Source organism: Salarias fasciatus, chromosome 14 (assembly GCF_902148845.1).
Source record: "Salarias fasciatus chromosome 14, fSalaFa1.1, whole genome shotgun sequence".
Lineage (NCBI taxonomy): Eukaryota > Metazoa > Chordata > Actinopteri > Blenniiformes > Blenniidae > Salarias > Salarias fasciatus.
In genome coordinates, this window is record NC_043758.1 from 4,686,364 (window position 1) to 4,704,487 (window position 18,124).

Here is an 18,124-nt window from a genome sequence, read left to right on the forward strand (position 1 = left end):
GTGTGACAGCCGAGCCCGAGGAAAGAAAGGAATGATCCAGGACACACAGCAGGCAATTAGCACATATCTGCTAATCGCTCCGCACCCTACACGCTCCTCGGCAGCCGTAATGGAGGCAGATTTTCGATGAATCATCGCGCCGCGGTGTGATTTTACAACCAGACATCCGTCAGGCGAGAACCCATTACGCCATTAGGATGCACACACTCCTCCGAAAACAAAGCATCAGTATGAGAGGCGACGCCTTCATTAGACGGCCATTTGGTTAATTGAGTCTCTCTGTTTAAAGGGAGGATTAGCATCCCAGCTAATCAAGGTCGCTCCAGACCTCCTGCCTGCCGAATCAGAGCAAACAGAAATGTCACAGCCTGGCGCCGACGGCGGCGCTGAGACGGTCGCCATCAGACGGCGAGCCGTGTTGTTACGGATTATCTGTTGCCTCTTGAAAGCACGTTAAATGATTTCTGCAAATAAAAAGTGACATTCTTGGAGATTTAACCTTTGCGTGACTCTGAACTGTCTCCATCGATTTGACCTGTTTTAATAATGTCCATGTCGCTGAATTCAGGGTGAGATGAGTCACGACACCAGAGCGGCGGATTGTCTTTTACCCAGCAGGCCTTCTGTCTTTTTTTTATGTGAAGAGGATAACTGTTAATATTCGGGTTCACACACCTGTTTCTAACCATCAAGACAGTATCTCTGTTTCTAATAGGAACAAGGTGAACCGTACTTTAGTAATAAATCATATTTTTGAGTAATCTAAAATCATTTTTTTCTTCCACTATGTACAAAATGCATTTGTGCTCAAGTACAATTCAAACTATGCTATCTTTATTTGCTACTTTGAAAATAAATAACTCACTCCTGATCATGTTCAAATCTGCATTTACATCAATGACAAGTTTTCCATTTTCACAAGAACAAATCTCCATATAGTAAAATATACTTTTCATACTAGACTGTCACTTTCCGTTATTGGTAAATGCACATAAAATGGAATTTCACTTCATTGTATATGATTAATTTAGAAGAATAAGCAGTGTAATAACTGTGTTTGAGACATCATGAAACTGTATAATGAATTGTACAGTCATGTGACACACATTTTACAGTGCGTTGTTTGAAACAATGATGGGACGTGACACAGGTGAAGTTATGAAGCAGACCCGATGTGTGTCGATGGGTCTGTGGAGGTGGAACTTTGTTTTTAGCTTTCTTTTTAAGAGTTTCAAGTCATGTGATGAATAAATACAATACAGGAAAAGAAAAAGCATAAAGCCAGAACCCAAAAAAAATCTCTAATTTCCCTCTCTCTCTCTCTCTCTCTCTCTCTCTCACACACACACACGCACACACACAGTTTCACCACATGAGCTCGCCTCACTCTTCTCTTAAAGAAGTTTGGGGTAGAGAACAAAATATATTCAATGCACATCAATTATTCACCATATTATCACTGACACAAACATTATTATGTTTTAATTAAAATGAAACCCAATTATAAGAATGGTAAATGTTAATTTTATGCGCTTCAGTAATTATAATATAATATAATATAATATAATATAATATAATATAATATAATTCTTCGTTAAATAAAGCTGCAGCTAAAATAAAAAAACCCTGGTTAAACTGAGCAAGCCTGATTCCCAAAAAAGTTGGGACACTGTCTTGAATGTAACAGCAGTGATTTTCAAATGTTTTATCAGTTGCTGAAACTGACGTTTTGCCATATTTTGAAAACTATCGGCAAGTTTTGAATCTATTTGAAGAAACTCATTTAACAACTGTTTCAGCGCTGCGAGCTGACGTTGGTCCTTCAGCAGTACGAGTTTTGGATCATGCACCATTTCTCCACCGGATCAGTTCTTTCTTGCATGACGCAGCTTTAACCCATTTGCTGACTGGCAGACTGTACGACAGGTATTGATTTGTTGAAGTACTCATGAGCAAATGCAATGATATCCAGAAGAGACTCACAAGTGTTTTTAAAGCAGATCTGCCTGAGCACCAAAGATCAAGGTCAGAATTCTCCAAATTCCGGGACTTTTAATTGTATGTTTCAATGCAAATCACTGCATACATTTCTGATGTACGTCTGAAGCAGCCCCACACCTGTGAGTTAAAACAAGCGATGAGCAGCAACCTCATAACTCTGCTTTGTGACATTTTACAAGCCTGTTTCCGACTCCCGATGTCGTTTTCGATGATTTCCTCCTCTCTGGCTGCAGGAGCTTGACATTCGGCTCCTGTTCCCTTCAGATTTTCTGCTTTGACTCGCCGCCGTGCGACTGGATGCGTTTCCTGCACGGACGGGCTGCGTGTGCGTCCACAGAGTCACGTCAACCGACAGGAACTGACACGGACACGGACGGATGCACACCGGGTTACAGGCCACCGTTTCAGACCATAAATAGACATCTGAACAGAACAGCTCACAGGTACGGATCAAACCACCAAGAGCAAATACACAGACAAGTGTTTTTATCGTATGGCAGAATACATTTTGGTAAGATAGTTATGACCTATTTTGGTAAGATATATCTCAATGAAGAAAGAAAGTTCAGGATTATTGTAACATTTTTGCTCCCTTGTAAAAAGAAGCTCCCTTCCTATTTCACTAAACTCCTGTTGACAGGATGGGGAGAGGCTCCTTAATCCTAATCTGACTGGGAACTCATGAGGAGTGGACGAAATGGAGATAAATTAGGAGTTCAGAACAAACCAGAGTGAATAGTAAGGGTAGCAGGTGTGACGGTTGCACACCTTGTACCAATCAGCTTATTTTTTTAAAATAAAGCCAAAAAAAAGTTATTGAGACGGAACAATGCGGGTTCTCAGAGTCCGACCAGTGAGAACATCAGAGAACAGGATTCACACAAAGTGCCCAGAGCTGACATTATCTGGATTTCTGGCCCAGAAAGGACACACAAAGAGACGCACATGGATACACAGCAATAAATAGCCCGTGCACACAATCACACACAGCGGTGGAGGTGGTGGGGGGCTTTGAGTAATGGCCTGAGCTGCTGGTGCAGAACAGTCTGTGATCTCTCACCACCGAGGCTTTTTTTTTTTTCCCTTCCTCTTCTTCTCCTCTCGCTATCCGACAAACATGAAATCACCCAGATAACATCCTGCAACACATTTACCAGCCATCTGCAGGAGCCATTATCGCCTTCACGCACCCTCCACTTTCTGTCACAGGACTATTAGGAATGCATGTCGGCGCACACGAGAAGACCCCACCTTCATGAATATACAGATTATTCCTCCGGTGGGGGAGCCGCGAGGGGCTGAGAGGCAGAACGGCTGGAACACAAACCCTGAGCGGCTTCACGATCACAGGCCGCCGCTGCAGACGCTGCAAAAAACAACAGACATGCCGACCTGTGGTCACATTTCAATGGTATAAGCCAATAAAACAAATATTACTGAAATAATAAATCAGACCTCTGTCTGAACGTGATGTGTCTGAAAACAAAAAGAGAATTACGAGGATGCTTCACATCTGCACTGCAGTGGAAGCAGATCGACAAAGCTTTTTAAAGAACTAAGTCAAGCCTTTTAAACCTCCATCTGTCATTCTCTGGCCTCAGCCAACAACCTTCTTATCATCTTTTAAGCCACAATAAGTTTTACCTGACTTCTGGTTAAATCTGTTTGATTTACAGGCCAGACCTTTGATATTCAGGTAACATCTCTCCATAAAGACTTTAGAATGAACAAGTACTGTAAATCTCCTTTCCTCTGCCGCTCTGCTTGAAAAACATGAGCTGCAAAAATAGGAAGACTGTCGTCTTTTTCTCTTTCACTTCAGATCAACTCAAGAGTTATGATGTGAATGAACGGATTCCTTTTGTTTTCAGTAAAGAGTAAAGCATTCAGTAGCTGACTGGAAGCGATCGTTACCATGCACAGCACTGCTTCACTTTGCACCGCTCCTCACATTTCTGCAGTTAAATGCATATCAGTGTGTTCCAAAAGCTCAATTCAGCTCAATTTAGACGTGAAAATATGCATCAGAGACAGAAACTATCCATGACTACACAGATGATTAGACCGAGTCTCATCCTGGCACAGGACGCACTTCCTGTTTACTGATGTCCCCCCTAATGTACTCCGGGACACTGCAATCATTACCCATCATACCTCTGGGCTTCCCTACACGACCCAGGCAGGTTCTCTCTCTAGAGAGGAGTAATATTCTGCCTGTCACTCATCAGGCTACACATGCTGGATTATATACAGGGAAACAAACCCTGAATACCTCCGAGTTAACCAGCAGGGTCAGTTCAAAGTCGCTCCTTCTAACCTGTTCTCCATTTGAGCGGGGACTGCACATCTGCTTGAGGAGCAAACATTTTCCGGATGACAGATTTTTACTTTAGGCATTAAAGAAAATCAAAGTCCCTGCTGCTTCGTATTTATAGTTACACGACTTCATAGCAGGCAGCCCCAATCATCGAGTGTTTACCCACTGAGAAGAGAGTTCCCCCTCCTACTTTACATATTCTCAAAACCCGAACAGCTCAACTGTGCTAATTTAAGAAAAGTCGGAAAAGGACAAACCCGACGGAAGTTGAATTCCTCTACTTTTTGTTTTGTTGGTCTGCATCTTAAATTAGGCTTCTGAGAACAGAAAGAACAAGAACAATTCAAAGAACAATACAAGTGAGACCAGGATGCACTCTTAAATAACAGAGGAACATAGTTTGAACTTCCAGTGGCAAGCCGGGAAGCCGTCTATCATCTGGAGCGTTCTCCTTTATGTCTGTGTAACGGCAGATGAAAGTGATGGATGGAGTAGAGATTCTCATGCACTGCATTTCAGATCACTTCTGCAGTCAGCGTCTCACAAATCTATGTTTTTATTCCACAGCATTATACAACATAATTACAGAGAGGCATCTAAAAAGGAGAGTAACTGAGGTAATTGAGCGTCTATGAACTTCAACTATGAACCCAATTTCCCTGAAATGAATGTGCAGCTTTGAAAACTGTTAGCACAATTATTGCAGAAGTACAGACAATTTCAGAGCCTATTAGATTTTTCTGTTCTTTAGAATCATGGATGGAGTGAAAATGGTGAAAAGATACACCGTTATGTTGATGATACTATGATTTATTCGTGAGCATAAAAAATTAGTTCTAGATCATTTTGGCAGCTGAGGGTGAAGGAAAACATGTTGGGATTTTATGATATAAAAATAACTGGTCTTGCTTTGCTCATTTGAATATATGAAAAGATGTGTCAATGAGCTCTTTCACACTGTAAATGGTTTACAACATTTACAACTACGAGGGGGGACCCAAAAGAAACCGGACTTTTTATTATTTTTTATTTTCACATTTAATCAAAACTGTCACCTTCAAAGTCCTCTCCTTCTGCCTGAATCCAGCGCTGCAGCCGGAATGGGCCATTTTCACAGCTCTACTACTTCCTGAAATTAACTGTGCACAATCATTTCCTGTCTTGCATTATTGGCCAAAATGATTAATCCAGGTGTGTCTTGTTGCAGCAGTCTAAACCAGACACACCTGGATTAATCAGTTTGGCCAATAATCCAAGACAGGAAATGAATGTGCACAGCTATTTTCAGGAAGTAGTGGAGCTGTGAAAATACCCCATTTCCATTGCTCAAAACAGTCAGCATGCTGCTGCGTAATGATCCCTTTAAGAGCTTCCTTCGATTTTTTTTTTTGCACCTCTTCCACATCATCAAATCTCCGCCCCTTCAGTTCTTTTTCATTCTTGGGAAGACAGAAGTGGCACGGGGCTAATTCGGGGAATATGGCGGATGGGGCAGCAGAGCCCTGTGCGCTGGCGCGTTGTCATGATGGAGCCACCAGTCCCTACTCTCCCACAGCGCCGGCCGCTTCAGGCTGACCGCCTCCCGGAGCCGCCGCAGCACTTCGAGGTAAAAGTCCTGGTTGACGGTTTGCCCCGGCGGCACAAACTCGCTGTGGACCATCCCTTTGATGTCAAAAAAGCTGACGCGCTTTCTTCGGCCGTGGTGATCCCTGATGGCGCCATTGGGTGGACTGCTGCTTGGTAGGGGTGTAAGGATAACCGATTTTGGATCGGTTATCTTTTTGTAACATAAAAGATCCGAGTGGATCGGACCACGGCAGCGAGATCGGTTCAGATGCATTAGGAACGGTCCGATGGCCCGGATTTATGCCCGCGCATCGGTTTTTTACATTCAAGTACATGTTGTGCCCAGTATGTATACATAAATGCTGCCTCCAGCGCAAAACGGCGTCTCACGTTGCCGCCACGTTGCTGCTTTCTATTAAAGTATCAAAGTTGTCTAAAGTCTCAAGACCTCTGATCTAAAAAGAGCCTGATTGTGACTTTGGAACCTGAACGCCTCACAGCCGAGCGACCGTCACCTGCTGCATAGAGCAACACAATGATCACTGAACAACAGGATGCAGACAAAACAACAAGCAGAACAGCAAACAGCCACGCTAAACCCAAAAATTAAACCTACCAGAACAATGTTTCCCCTCGTTCTCTCCAAGCCGCCGCTACGCCGATCACATACTTCCTCTCCAAACGGAACTGTCCGTCAACAACACCTTTCCCGTTCTGTCCCAGACGCTCAGAGTTTAAATCTTCTTTCCACCGTCTCAGAAGTTGAGATGCGTCCCGTCGACTGATGTTGAAGCATGAAGGAATCGTTCAAATCCGGCTAGTTCGTCGGTGGCTAACAGCTAAGCTAACCTCTGACTGCGACGTCTAGCAGCAGAACGCTTTCACGAAGTGTCCCTGAACGCAGCACGGCGCTGCACAGCGCCGCAGGTTGTTCACTGAATCAGAGGGATTCAAAGGTCGTGAAGGCGGTTCAGGAGGAGCTGATACTGACAGGTTAATGCATGGCGTTACTGCCTCTGTGAAGCAGGTGCCCCAGATTCTTAAAGTCATCTGGTGGGCCAGATATTATTGTTCGCGGGCCACTTTTTATTTATTTATATTTATCATTATTTTATTTATTTATATTGATATATTTTTTTATATTCATTTATTTTCTTTTATTTTGTATTTATTTTTTTATACCTTAGTTTTTTTAAAATTGGTATTGTATTTAAAGTTACAGGCAGAAATTGAAGTTGTTGAAATCTGTTTTGGTTTACTCTGAATACAAAAAAATAAACAAAAGCTGTTTTGAAGTTTAATTTGTTTTTCTCTCTTAGTTACAGAGTGCCTGAGAGTTACAGTAAATTGTCAATATCGGATCAGATTGGGTCGAATCAAATCGCTGAATATTTTTCATGAATCGCCCTTGAATGGAATCGTAGCCTGTGAATCGAGATCGAATCGAACCGTTTTGTGGGTCAAAGATTCACACCCCTACTGCTTGGTCTCCGGACATAACCATAGCACCATGTCTTGTCCCCGGTGATGATCTTCCCAAACGGCCCTCCATCGTCCTCCATCTGCCTTTTCAGCTCCTGGCACATGTCCACGCCAGCCTGTTTCTGCTCCGTGGTTAAGAGGCGCGGGACCATTTTGGCAGCGACCCGCCTCAAGCCCAAATCCTCACGAAGGATCCTCTGGCAGGAGCTCCAGGAGATCCCTGTCAAATGCTCGATCTCATCGATGGTCCTGCGTCGATCTGCCATGACCACAGCTTCGATTTTGCGGATATTTTCCTCCGTGCGGGCGGTGGAGGGTCGACCGGAGCGAGGCGAGTCTTCGATGGACATCTGACCACTCTAAAAGCGCCCATACCACTCGAAGACCTGTGTTCTCCCCAGAGCCTCATCTTTGTACGCGCTCTGGATCATGGTGAGTGTTTCTGTTGCTGTTTTTCCCAGCAAAAAACAAAGTCTGATGCTAGCCGGCTGGTCTCACTTATCAATGGGTTCCGTCATTTTGGGATTTTTCGAAGAAGGGAGCGAGACTGTAGTAACATAAACACTGCGTGTGAGCTGCCTGTGTGTCTTTGGGAGGTGAAATTTTTCACAGTTATGCTTAAGGCTATGCTATAGCAACGTATAACGGCCAAAAGTCTGAAATCATTCTTGATTTTTTTTTATAACCACAGTCCGTTTTTTTTTTGGGTCCCCCCTCGTACAAATGGAGCTCACAGTGCAAATTTCCATGTAAAACCTCTATGCTGATGACGCTCCACTTTTTTTATTTTTTAATATATTTAGACATATACATAACTTTCGATCAAATATCAAAGTTCAGTCATCTTATTAGTGGGTGTTTCACACTGTTTTACATGCTGGTAAACATGAGGCATCAGCCATCGCTGCCTCCTCTGACTCCAGCCCGTTTGAAAAGCTGCTGCATGGTGGCGCTGTACTCGCTCCAGGAGACATAAAGGTAAAGGATAAAGGTGCTTTATTTGTCATTATACACTGAATGTACAACGAAATTCATCCTCTGCATTTAACCCATCCCTCGATGCCACTGAAGCATTCCGTAAGGAGCAGGGGGGAGCTGCCGAGAGCGCCCGGGGACCCATCTCCAGATGTGGAGCCAGGCTAATGATCAGGATCACCTGACTGGAGGACTGACCTATCGTGCATGTTATCGGCCATCGAACCTACAAAGCCATCAAACTTACACATTCCCTCCTGCCTTGGCTCCCTTGTGTAGCGGTAAACTTTTCAGCTTCATGACACACGTGGCTTTAAACTGCTTTGCACTTGCTTCCATCTCCACATCAACCTTGATGAGTAGATGAAAGTGTTAGTTGGAGTTTTAAAACCCTGAGTCACATCTTTCCAGAGTGTTTTCAGAAATGTTTCAGAACTTCCTCACTAATGTGATTCTAACCGGTTAGGATGAATTTGGATACATGCATTAATATTTATTCATTCAGGAGCATCATTTGAAACATGCTCAGAAAAGCGTGAAGAAGCCTTTCTTAAGAGGGCTGTGTGATGAACCAACAGAAAACAAGGAGCTTTATTCCAAATACATTTATTACAGTAAAACATCCACAAACCTGCAGGGAGCCTCTGCGACATCAGTGAACTCAGAGAACGAACCAAAACAGACCCAAGAAATTACATTTCCCATTTCATTCACATACAGCAAATCAGATGAACACTTCAGAAACGGTTCATTTCACCGACCACCGTCTATTTTACTGAGACCCAAAAGACAGATGGGCCTCTTTATATGATGCCTGAAGTTCTTCATTCCTTAGCATTTTTAACTGTTTTCAGTAACTACATCTGGCAAAAGCAGCATATTCCCCGCCTTCTCGGCTCAAACAGGTGAAACCAAGCAAAGCAAAACCGTTGTGCTGAAAGTGTGAAGTAAGGGGGGCGATGAGAAGCTGTGAAGAGCCTGTCCCAGTGCCTTAATGCCCCCCCTCCATCACTTCAGAGACTGTGGCTGCACTGACTGGGCTCAGGGGCTAAAGTGTCTGGAGGAGGTGTGTAAATCCTCCTGACAACCTGAGGAGGACGCAGGGCGTCATCCTCTACATGCTAATCACGTCCTGTCTGTTCAGCTGCGACAGATTCCCGGATTCTCACAGGAAAAAAAAAAGAAGGAAAAAAAAAACAACCAGCAATTAGGTGAGTAAATAAACCACCTGAAGGTTCAACTTTAATTGAAATATTCCCTGATGCTGCCAGGTGATTATAAAGATCAAAGTCATTGACATTTGTGATAATCAGACTTTGTAAAAGTGGGACGTGCGAAACATGTGAACACATGTAGAAAAACAAACGACGGTGAAGGGGAATGTGTGAAGGATTGGTTTTTTGTTTCTTTGCAGCTTTTTGCTGATCTCGAGGGCAAAAATCCAAATTTAAAACACAAGAAAAGAAATTCCACAAAAGCAGCAGTGCACACAAACAAGTAAACTAAACTGAAACGGAAATAAAAACACGAACACTAAAAGTACCCTGAACATGTGCCGGGCGCCGGTCAACAGCCTGAGATGTCTTTGGTCTTGTTGCGGCGCTGGAAGCGCGTGTCGGCCGGGTCGAAGCCTTGCTCCCGGGCGCCAAACAGAGCCCAGCTCGGAGTCTTGGCCATGTAGTCCGAGGCGGAGAAGCTCCGCTGGCCGCCGCTCTCCTCGTGCGCTTCGACCAGCTCCTGGAAACGCTGGTAGTCGATCCACGTCCACCACTCGCCCTCCACCTTGAACTGAAAGAGAGGGCGGAGACACGGAGAGGCGGGTGACGGAGCGGCTTTCACGGATCGCTGAGGAACCAACGAAGCTTCGGGAACTCCTTTAATTACAACACCTGCTTCGAGCTGAACACAAACACACTCGGTTTGGTCATGATACATCAGAGGAATCAGTGTTTCCTTCTGTACATTCATTTTTGTTAAAAATGACCTTTGAAGTGAGCACAGCCCTTCATTTGTTTTTAATCCCAGTCCCGTCCCAGTTCATCACTCCTCACTCGCCGTTGCATTCGGTCTTTCTTCAAAAGGTCGTGGACCCCCCCCCCCCCCACCAACCCCATTCCTCCAATCACTGACTGTTTCCCGTTTCTTCCCCGGATTGTCCATCCGTCGTACCGAAGTGGAGACAAGAGGGAGATGAATGGACAGCGGAGTGGAGGAGAGTGAACTGACGCCATTCTGCCTCTCTGAGCGGTTTGTTTTACCAAACGATGAGGAGCATGACCTCCGCTTTCCCAGCATGCAACAGTGCTCTCAAGCTAATACGACACTGCTGTTGTCGGCAAAGGTGGGAAAAACTGAGTGGAGATGGAGAGGATCAGTAAGTCTTCACTAATCTTTAACTAAGTTTACTAACAGTCTAATCAGAGTTTTTCAATCTTCAGGGACTCACAGTGGCAACCTGCTGCTGTGGGATTTCAACTTGCAAGTTGGCCTCCCTGCCCTCTAAAGCCGTCCTGGTAGACTTCAGCTCAGCTGTGGGTCGAGGATGAACTTTAAAATGCAGTAAACGGTTGGAAAACCTCTCTAATCCACCCCGGGTCGACTGGAGAAAAGGAGCCTGCAGCTCTGCAGCTCTGCGCTGAGGCTCCCTGCTGTTTTCACAGAACTTTAAAAAAAACTCTTGTTTCAAAAGTTGCTGCACTGCAGAATTAATTTCTGGTCTAGTCGACTGATCATTTGTCTTATGCTTTCTTCTTCACTATTGAAGACGTTTCCAAACGGTTCATCTGAAGCTTCTTTGTCCTGATCTCCAGACGGCGCAACGCTGCAGATGTATTTCTATGTAGGGAAATGGAAAACTCATTTAAATCATTTTTCAACTCAGGTTTGTTTCCTCCTTTGTTCCTTTTGCCCTTCATACGTGAGCTACACTGCTCAGCACTGCCCCCACAGGTCACCAGTGGTATCACATATCCATGGACAGAGAAAACTCCGGAAAGGAAGAAATCAGGATGGTAGAAAAGCAAAGGCAGCTTGTATGAACTGAAAGATTTAAGGGTTCTTGTTCGCAGAGGAAACACAGACGTGCACTAATCTAACTGATATGCAAATATATGGGGGTAAATCCCATGTCAGTGTTGGGGTTTGGGGGGTATTAACCTCTGAAGGCTGTGAGGAAGTTTCTCTCTACGGACACAAACACTCATCAAGTGCAAAACAAACCTCTAAAATCTCAGGCTGTTCTGTGTCTGAGTCAATCACATTTACTTTTAATGTAATGTGTGTTCGCTGTGTTTTATATGTACAACCAGGGTTGGGGAGTAACGGATTACATGTAACGGCGTTACGTAGTCAGGATACAAAAAACTAACTGTAAACTGTAATCTGTTACAGTACACGCAAAACACACGTAATCTCGTTACAGGTACTTCTGATAAAAACACGGATTACTGAGCAGGATTACTTTTGAAAATGAGACGGAATATACCAGCAACAACAGACATACGCGCCGTATACACACATTGTGACACTTTACGGCACAAACCGCCACATCGTAGATCTATAAACAATAGACACCGTAGATATATAAATGAAAGATGCCGCATCCACCGCTGTCTTGGAGCAGCCCGCAGCTCTGTTTAACCGTGACTGAAACAACCCGCGATGCCATGAATTTTACCACCTGCTGCTGGAGTCATGGCTGCTCCAGGGAGAGAAACTCTTCTGGCTGGAAATGTAGACATTTTGTATTTCAGTCAGATGAGGCCCCGATTGTACAAGGTGGTGTACACCAATTGATAATCCCCTCCGTGCCTGACAGCAGACTGGAAAAAACGGGGTATTATTTATTCCGTGCATGCGTTCCCTCGTACGTAGTGACGTTTGGACGTGCGCAGTAAACAGGAAGCAGGACAGTTCAAAAGCAAGCAGAAGAACACGACGGGGATTGAAAATCACTTTTTAAAATAAAAACCCCGAGAGAAAAAACACTGGAGAGGCGAGATGGAAGCAAATCGCGCAACAGCGAGTTGTTCAAAGAGCTCCGCAGCAGAAATACGAGCGATCGCCCCGCCGGTGTTATGGATTAACTGGTTCCCGTGTTAACGAGTGACAGCGGAATTCTGTGTAAATACATGCTGATAACAGCAGTTGTTAAAGTAAGACTAAAAAAGAATTTAAACTTACACATTCACTGTAACTGTAGATAACCAATGTTCGCTAGAACGACTACAAGTATCAGTCATCTATTGGTCACAAGTTAACACGGGCACCAGTTAATTCGAGACATCGGCATGCGGAGCACAAAGCACAAAGTTTATGAGAGCACTTTTTGGAGTTAATAACAGAAAAAATATCTTTAAAGATAGGATTTTTGTGCTTTATCTGAATGGAGTAAATTTCCAGGTATGTTAGAAATCTTCTTGTATTTTATGTTAACTTGCGTTTTAGTTGATAATGGCACACACATTGATGAGAACATTTTTAACTGGCACTCCATGACATCAAGGTTGCCGACCTCTGATCTACAGGTATGATACACACCTGAACTCACAGTGAAGCTAAAGCGTTGTTAGCCTGCTAACCTGTCAGTAACCTGCTGCTGAGAACCACAGCCTCACCAGGCTGAACTCAGAGGAATCTGATGGAGGCAATAATATCTTCTGCCTGTATGGAGGATTTACTGGAGACTGCATGTTTCCTTCTGTCACTGAGGAATGAATGAATTCTGTACTCTTGAAAAAATGCTTTGCATGGCCGACCTGAACACAAAGCACTGCTCCTCACTGCAGCAGTACAGCTACACAGCAGACTGAGGATATAATATAAATGTGAGTTAACACCGTCAATGCGGCTCCTGGTGCTGCTGGACTGGAGAACTACTAGAGGAACAGTCTGAACTGATAGTTCTGATCCTGAGTCAGAGAGACAGAAAGTCACATTCTCAATAGGTTTGGAGGAGGTCATGTTGTTGGTATTAATTGGAGCTGAACACACAGAGTTCAGCAGAGTTCACAACACTCAGAGCATTTAGTGTTGACTGTGTAGAGCTGTCACTACACTGTGAGGACGACACATTGTATTTGTCTTTATTTTTATGTTTGCTGGTGAAGTAATCTAAAAGTAACTACAAATAATCTGGTACGTTACTTTTTAATCGAAGTAATTAGAGTAAGTTACTGATTACATTTTTTGACAAGTAACTTGTAATTGTACCGGATTACAATTTAAAAGTAACCCTCCCAACCCTGTGTACAATGTAATCCTGTTTTGTTTTTGTAAGAACTTACTAAGCGCAGATGCAATCAGGCCGACGAGGTTTTCTTCTTGTGATGAAAACATGAAACGGGATCATGATGGATAAATATGTAGACAGGTAAACAACTATTAGTTATTGGTGTTTCTTTAATTCTCTGAGTACAGCATGAACAACAGTGACTGATGAAGCACATCATGTCAAAGAGGAAAGGTAAAGAAAGGAAGTTACGGTAATGTTTCTGGTGGTGGGAAAAAATACTTGTTCAGCTGACGACTCTGCAAACAGCCAAAGAGTCTGAGCAGCAGAACGAAGCCGTCGGTCAGGTCGACGCGGCTTCTTGCTTTCAGGATGATGGCGAGCGTTGAGGACAGCGTTCTCGAATACCCCCAACAGGAGGAAGCTTCGTGTGAAAACACACACCAGTATCTGCCTTCAAACAGTCCTTTGAACTGAATCATTAACAACTGTGAGATCACATTCTCCGGATTTATCACTGAATAAACTCATCCGATCGGTCGGATCAATCCCACGATGCCAGGAGTGGGACATTTGTGACAAACGCACACGCCCTGGAGCGTCGGCTCAGACGCAGACAAAAAAAGAGAAAAGAAGTTAAAGGCTCATATAGAAAGTTTGGAAACAACAGGAAGAGAAATCTCATCAAAAAGACACTTATGTGTTGAAGGGTTGGACTGGAGCCGCAGAATGAGACCGCTGTGTTTTTCTGAGCTGCGTTTTAAGCTCCTCCGTTATGTAAGCTGACATTAAAACCTGGAGGAAATCATATCCTGGATTCACTTCCTGCCCAGAGCCGAGCTGCAGGAAAGATTCAGGCCACCGAAGACACTTAACGGCAAAACATCGGAGCCGGCGACGCAGGAGGAGCCGAAAAATGCCTTCAGCTCCCAAAACCTGCTGGATTATTGATGACCGCCCAAAAACACACATACACACACACACGCACGCACACGTAAATATTTACATAGAAGGTACTGAGAGGCATTCAAGCGTCTAGTTTTTGATTAAACTTTAATTTTATTTTGATTCTAAATTCCTCCTCTCTACTTCCTTTGTGTCTTCGCTCTTCCTGCTGCTTTTCTGTCTTTTTCCGGCCAGTGCATGATTTCAATTATCAGATGTGATTCAAGGTGGAACGTAATGAAGCGTTCATACTTGCTTACCGTAGTCCAGTTCGGTAGTTTTTGCAGGCACACGTGTTTCTTTTACCTCCTCGCATTAGCAGGGAATTTTTATTTATTTATTTTTTTTGCTTTCATCAAACTGTCTTGTTTCTTGTTTAAACTTCTGTGACGGTGATTCACAGTGGTGTTGAGTTTTTGTGTTGTTGTAATATTTCTTGCACTGTGTGCATCACAATGGCGACTGTGTGTGTTACAAGAACAATAGTTAAGTGCACACGAGATTGCATGCAACGACACACACGCACACACACACACGCACGCAATACAAATGAGATCCTTCACCTAAATAAAGTAGTTATCAAAATTTCAAACTGGAGTCTAATTTAGCCTCACGGTGATTTATTCATGTTTAAAACCCTGAAGAAGCAAAAGCGTCAGTTTAACTGCTCATACCTAAAAACAGCTTCCTCATTCTAAACCTCTTCTTTGTTATATTTGGAGAAAACATGCTTCTGTCTTCAAGATGATATGAGGTCCAGGTTTCACACATTTGCTCTAAAAACAGGTAACTTCAGACTCCCTGTGGAGATTTGAAGGTGTTTCCTTCAATGAGGAAATTTAAATTCACTGTTTGAAGCAGCTTTGTCATTTGAATTGATCGCCATTACTAATAAATGGAGAAACTTTTCATTATTTAAGGCTTTTGTCACCACACAGACGACAATAACACAGGCGGCGTGTAAATTGGAACCGGTTCTGACAAGGAATTATTTTAGTCTCCTTGAAATGAGGTCAGCTGTACTGAATGTGAGGTTTTATTCTCTTCGTTAAAAGTGCTGGAGAAACACGGCCAAATCCGCCACAATGGAATAAATCCCATGGAATAGCCAGACGCCACTTTAGGAGACAATACTCACGCTGTGTGACCGTTGCGAGGATATTCCTCTGACTGGGGACAATAAACCGCTGAACCGAAGTGGAAAATTTACCAATATCAAAGCAGTTTATTAGCCACTATGTGTAAATGTGTCCCCAGCTTGATTTTTTTCTTTTAAAATAAGTGATAAAAAAACCAGAAAAACAGTAAAGCAGCCATGAAGATGCAGAAACTGATGAAAACAAAAGGAAAATATGGTTTTTTAGCACCTGCTAGTCGGGATTTGGTGCAGAAAACTCAATGTAATGAATATGATCCACATTTATTACCAGCCGTAACCCCTTTCTCTGATTATCAGCATTTCTCTAAACACTTTCTACACAGAGTTTTTGGCTTTTATGTTCAACTGAATCCATTTCCGTGAGACAGATAATGTTTCTTCTCAAATGTCACGACTGTCTTTTTGGTTGTTTTCTTTCTTCTGGGTACAAATCCACTGCCTCTAAATGTACGAGTACATCAGTTTTTTGTTCAGTCTCCTCGTATATTTTAGCTCATAAATGTTCTTGCAGCCAGCACAAGCATACAAAAAAAAAATAAAAAAAATAACTTTTTCAAGTGTGAGCATCCAGGACAAAATGGAAAGCAGGACAAAAAAAGGAGGGATGCGAACTTCAAATTGAAGTTCTTCCCTCCTGTTATTTGTGATTTTTTTTAAAACTCCTTCCATGAAATGAAATTCCCCATTGATGCTTAAATAGCCTCGAAAACACGCTGAGTGCAAAACGCTGTTCATTTTTCTCATGGTGATTCAGCCAGTGCTCGGATTAAACAGGCTCGAACAGCACTGAGCACCGGCAGCGCGTCTGCCTGACAGAGCAGGAAGGGGAAAGGAGCGCGCACGCATGTGTGTGTGTGTGTGTGTGTGTGTGTGTGTGTGTGTGTGACACATTTGTAGGTGAAGAGGTGCAAATGAATGAAAGTGTTGCACAGTTGTGTTCCTGAGAGAAATGTAGCAGGACCAAAAAGAAAGAAAGAAAGAAAGAAAGAAAGAAAGAAAGAAAGAAAGAAAGAACGAGAAAGAGCTGGAATGGGAGGCGAGGAAAGAGGAAATTGGTTCAGTGAAATATTGATTGCGTCCATGCTGGTGTGTGAGAGAAGTGGAGAGGAATTGAGTGAACAACAGTTTTTAAAAGCTTTTTTTGCTTCTAAGTGGTGTGTGTGTGTGTGTGTGTGTGTGTGTTTGTACGTGTCATCACCAGAAATGAAATAATAGTTTGGCATTTTCACAGCTGATGGGTTTTCATGAACCACAGCAGACCAAAATATTCAAATTCCAATGCAGAAGAGCACATTTTAATGTAAGGGTGGCCAAATCCTGTTTGATATCTGTTTAGTAAAAAAAAAAAAAAAAAAAAAAAAAGCAATATTGATGAGTTTTAGCTTCTGTTCTTTTGCAGTTTTTACTTCATGTGCCTTTTCCCCATAATAAGTCCTGAGAAGCATTTTTAGCAGGCAGGTGAGTAACTGTGGAAGCAATCCTGAGAAAACAAGCCGCAAGTAAATAAAAACAAAGCAGGATCAGGAGTTTGTGCACTTAAAAATAAACCCAGCTAATCCACCGAGCGCAGCCAGCAGTTTATATCTGTGTGTTTGTGTGCCGACGGTCTTCAGAGAGCCAAGAAAACATTTAATCATCCTTCATCAATTATTGACGGACAGCTTCTGTCTGCGGCAGCCAGCAGCGGCCGATACGGTCTCAGGGAGCGAGACGAAAACCACTCTGACGGCTGCATGTTTCAAAAAGAGGGCAGACGGGAGACTGAACGATATCAGTGATCAAACCAGACAAAAAAAAAAAAAAAAAAAGAGCTTCAAAAAGCAGCGGATTCTTCCTCTTCCATGTGACATTTAAGACTTTCTTTGATTCATTATATTAGAATTATCCGTTGCTCATCTCTTATGTTGCTGCTGGGAATCTGAAAGGATGGCAGTAAGAAAAAAGTCCATGGCTTTAGTGCTTGTTTCAATGGCTCCACCTTAAAAACCTTTTATATGGAGAAGGGTTTATCAAACTCAAAACACACTGCTGGACACACCTCACACAGTTCCAACGTCTGATCACTGGTTATTCAACCATTTGAAAGGGGTGTGCATTTGTGGGATGTGCATATGTAGATAAATCATTTGAATAGGCAGACACACAAGTTTAAAACCAAAGTCGAAAGGATACGGCAAAAAACGTTGTTTCAGAAGATTTTGTAAAACGTTACAACACACTCAGCTCCGCAGCTCATCCCACAAATGCATGTGCATTGAAGGGTCTTACCTTGGTGTGTGCGATGAGCAAGCAGTTGGAGTGCTCGTGCTCGCAGGCGATCTCATACTGAGGCAGCATGTCGGCCAGCTGCTGGACGAAGGCGACCACTTCCTGGTGCCAGGGAACATTCGCCATGGTCAGAGTGCTGGCAGAGCTCTCGCCGCAGTACGTCACACCCTGGACACACACG

General features: G+C 43.3%; 1 protein-coding gene across 2 annotated transcripts in view; it reads right to left on the minus strand.

The window, feature by feature from the left end:
* Window positions 1-9,190: 9,190 nt before the first annotated feature.
* Window positions 9,191-18,124, minus strand: part of tyw1 (tRNA-yW synthesizing protein 1 homolog (S. cerevisiae)) — a 67,399-nt gene continuing 58,465 nt past the window's right edge. For both annotated transcript variants that reach the window (XM_030109027.1, XM_030109028.1), the window contains exons 15-16: window positions 17,944-18,111; window positions 9,191-10,129 (exon numbers count right to left, since the gene is read on the minus strand). In XM_030109027.1, the coding sequence (XP_029964887.1) occupies window positions 9,908-10,129; window positions 17,944-18,111 (390 nt within the window). In that variant the 3' untranslated portion in view covers window positions 9,191-9,907. The remainder of the gene's footprint in view (window positions 10,130-17,943; window positions 18,112-18,124) is intronic.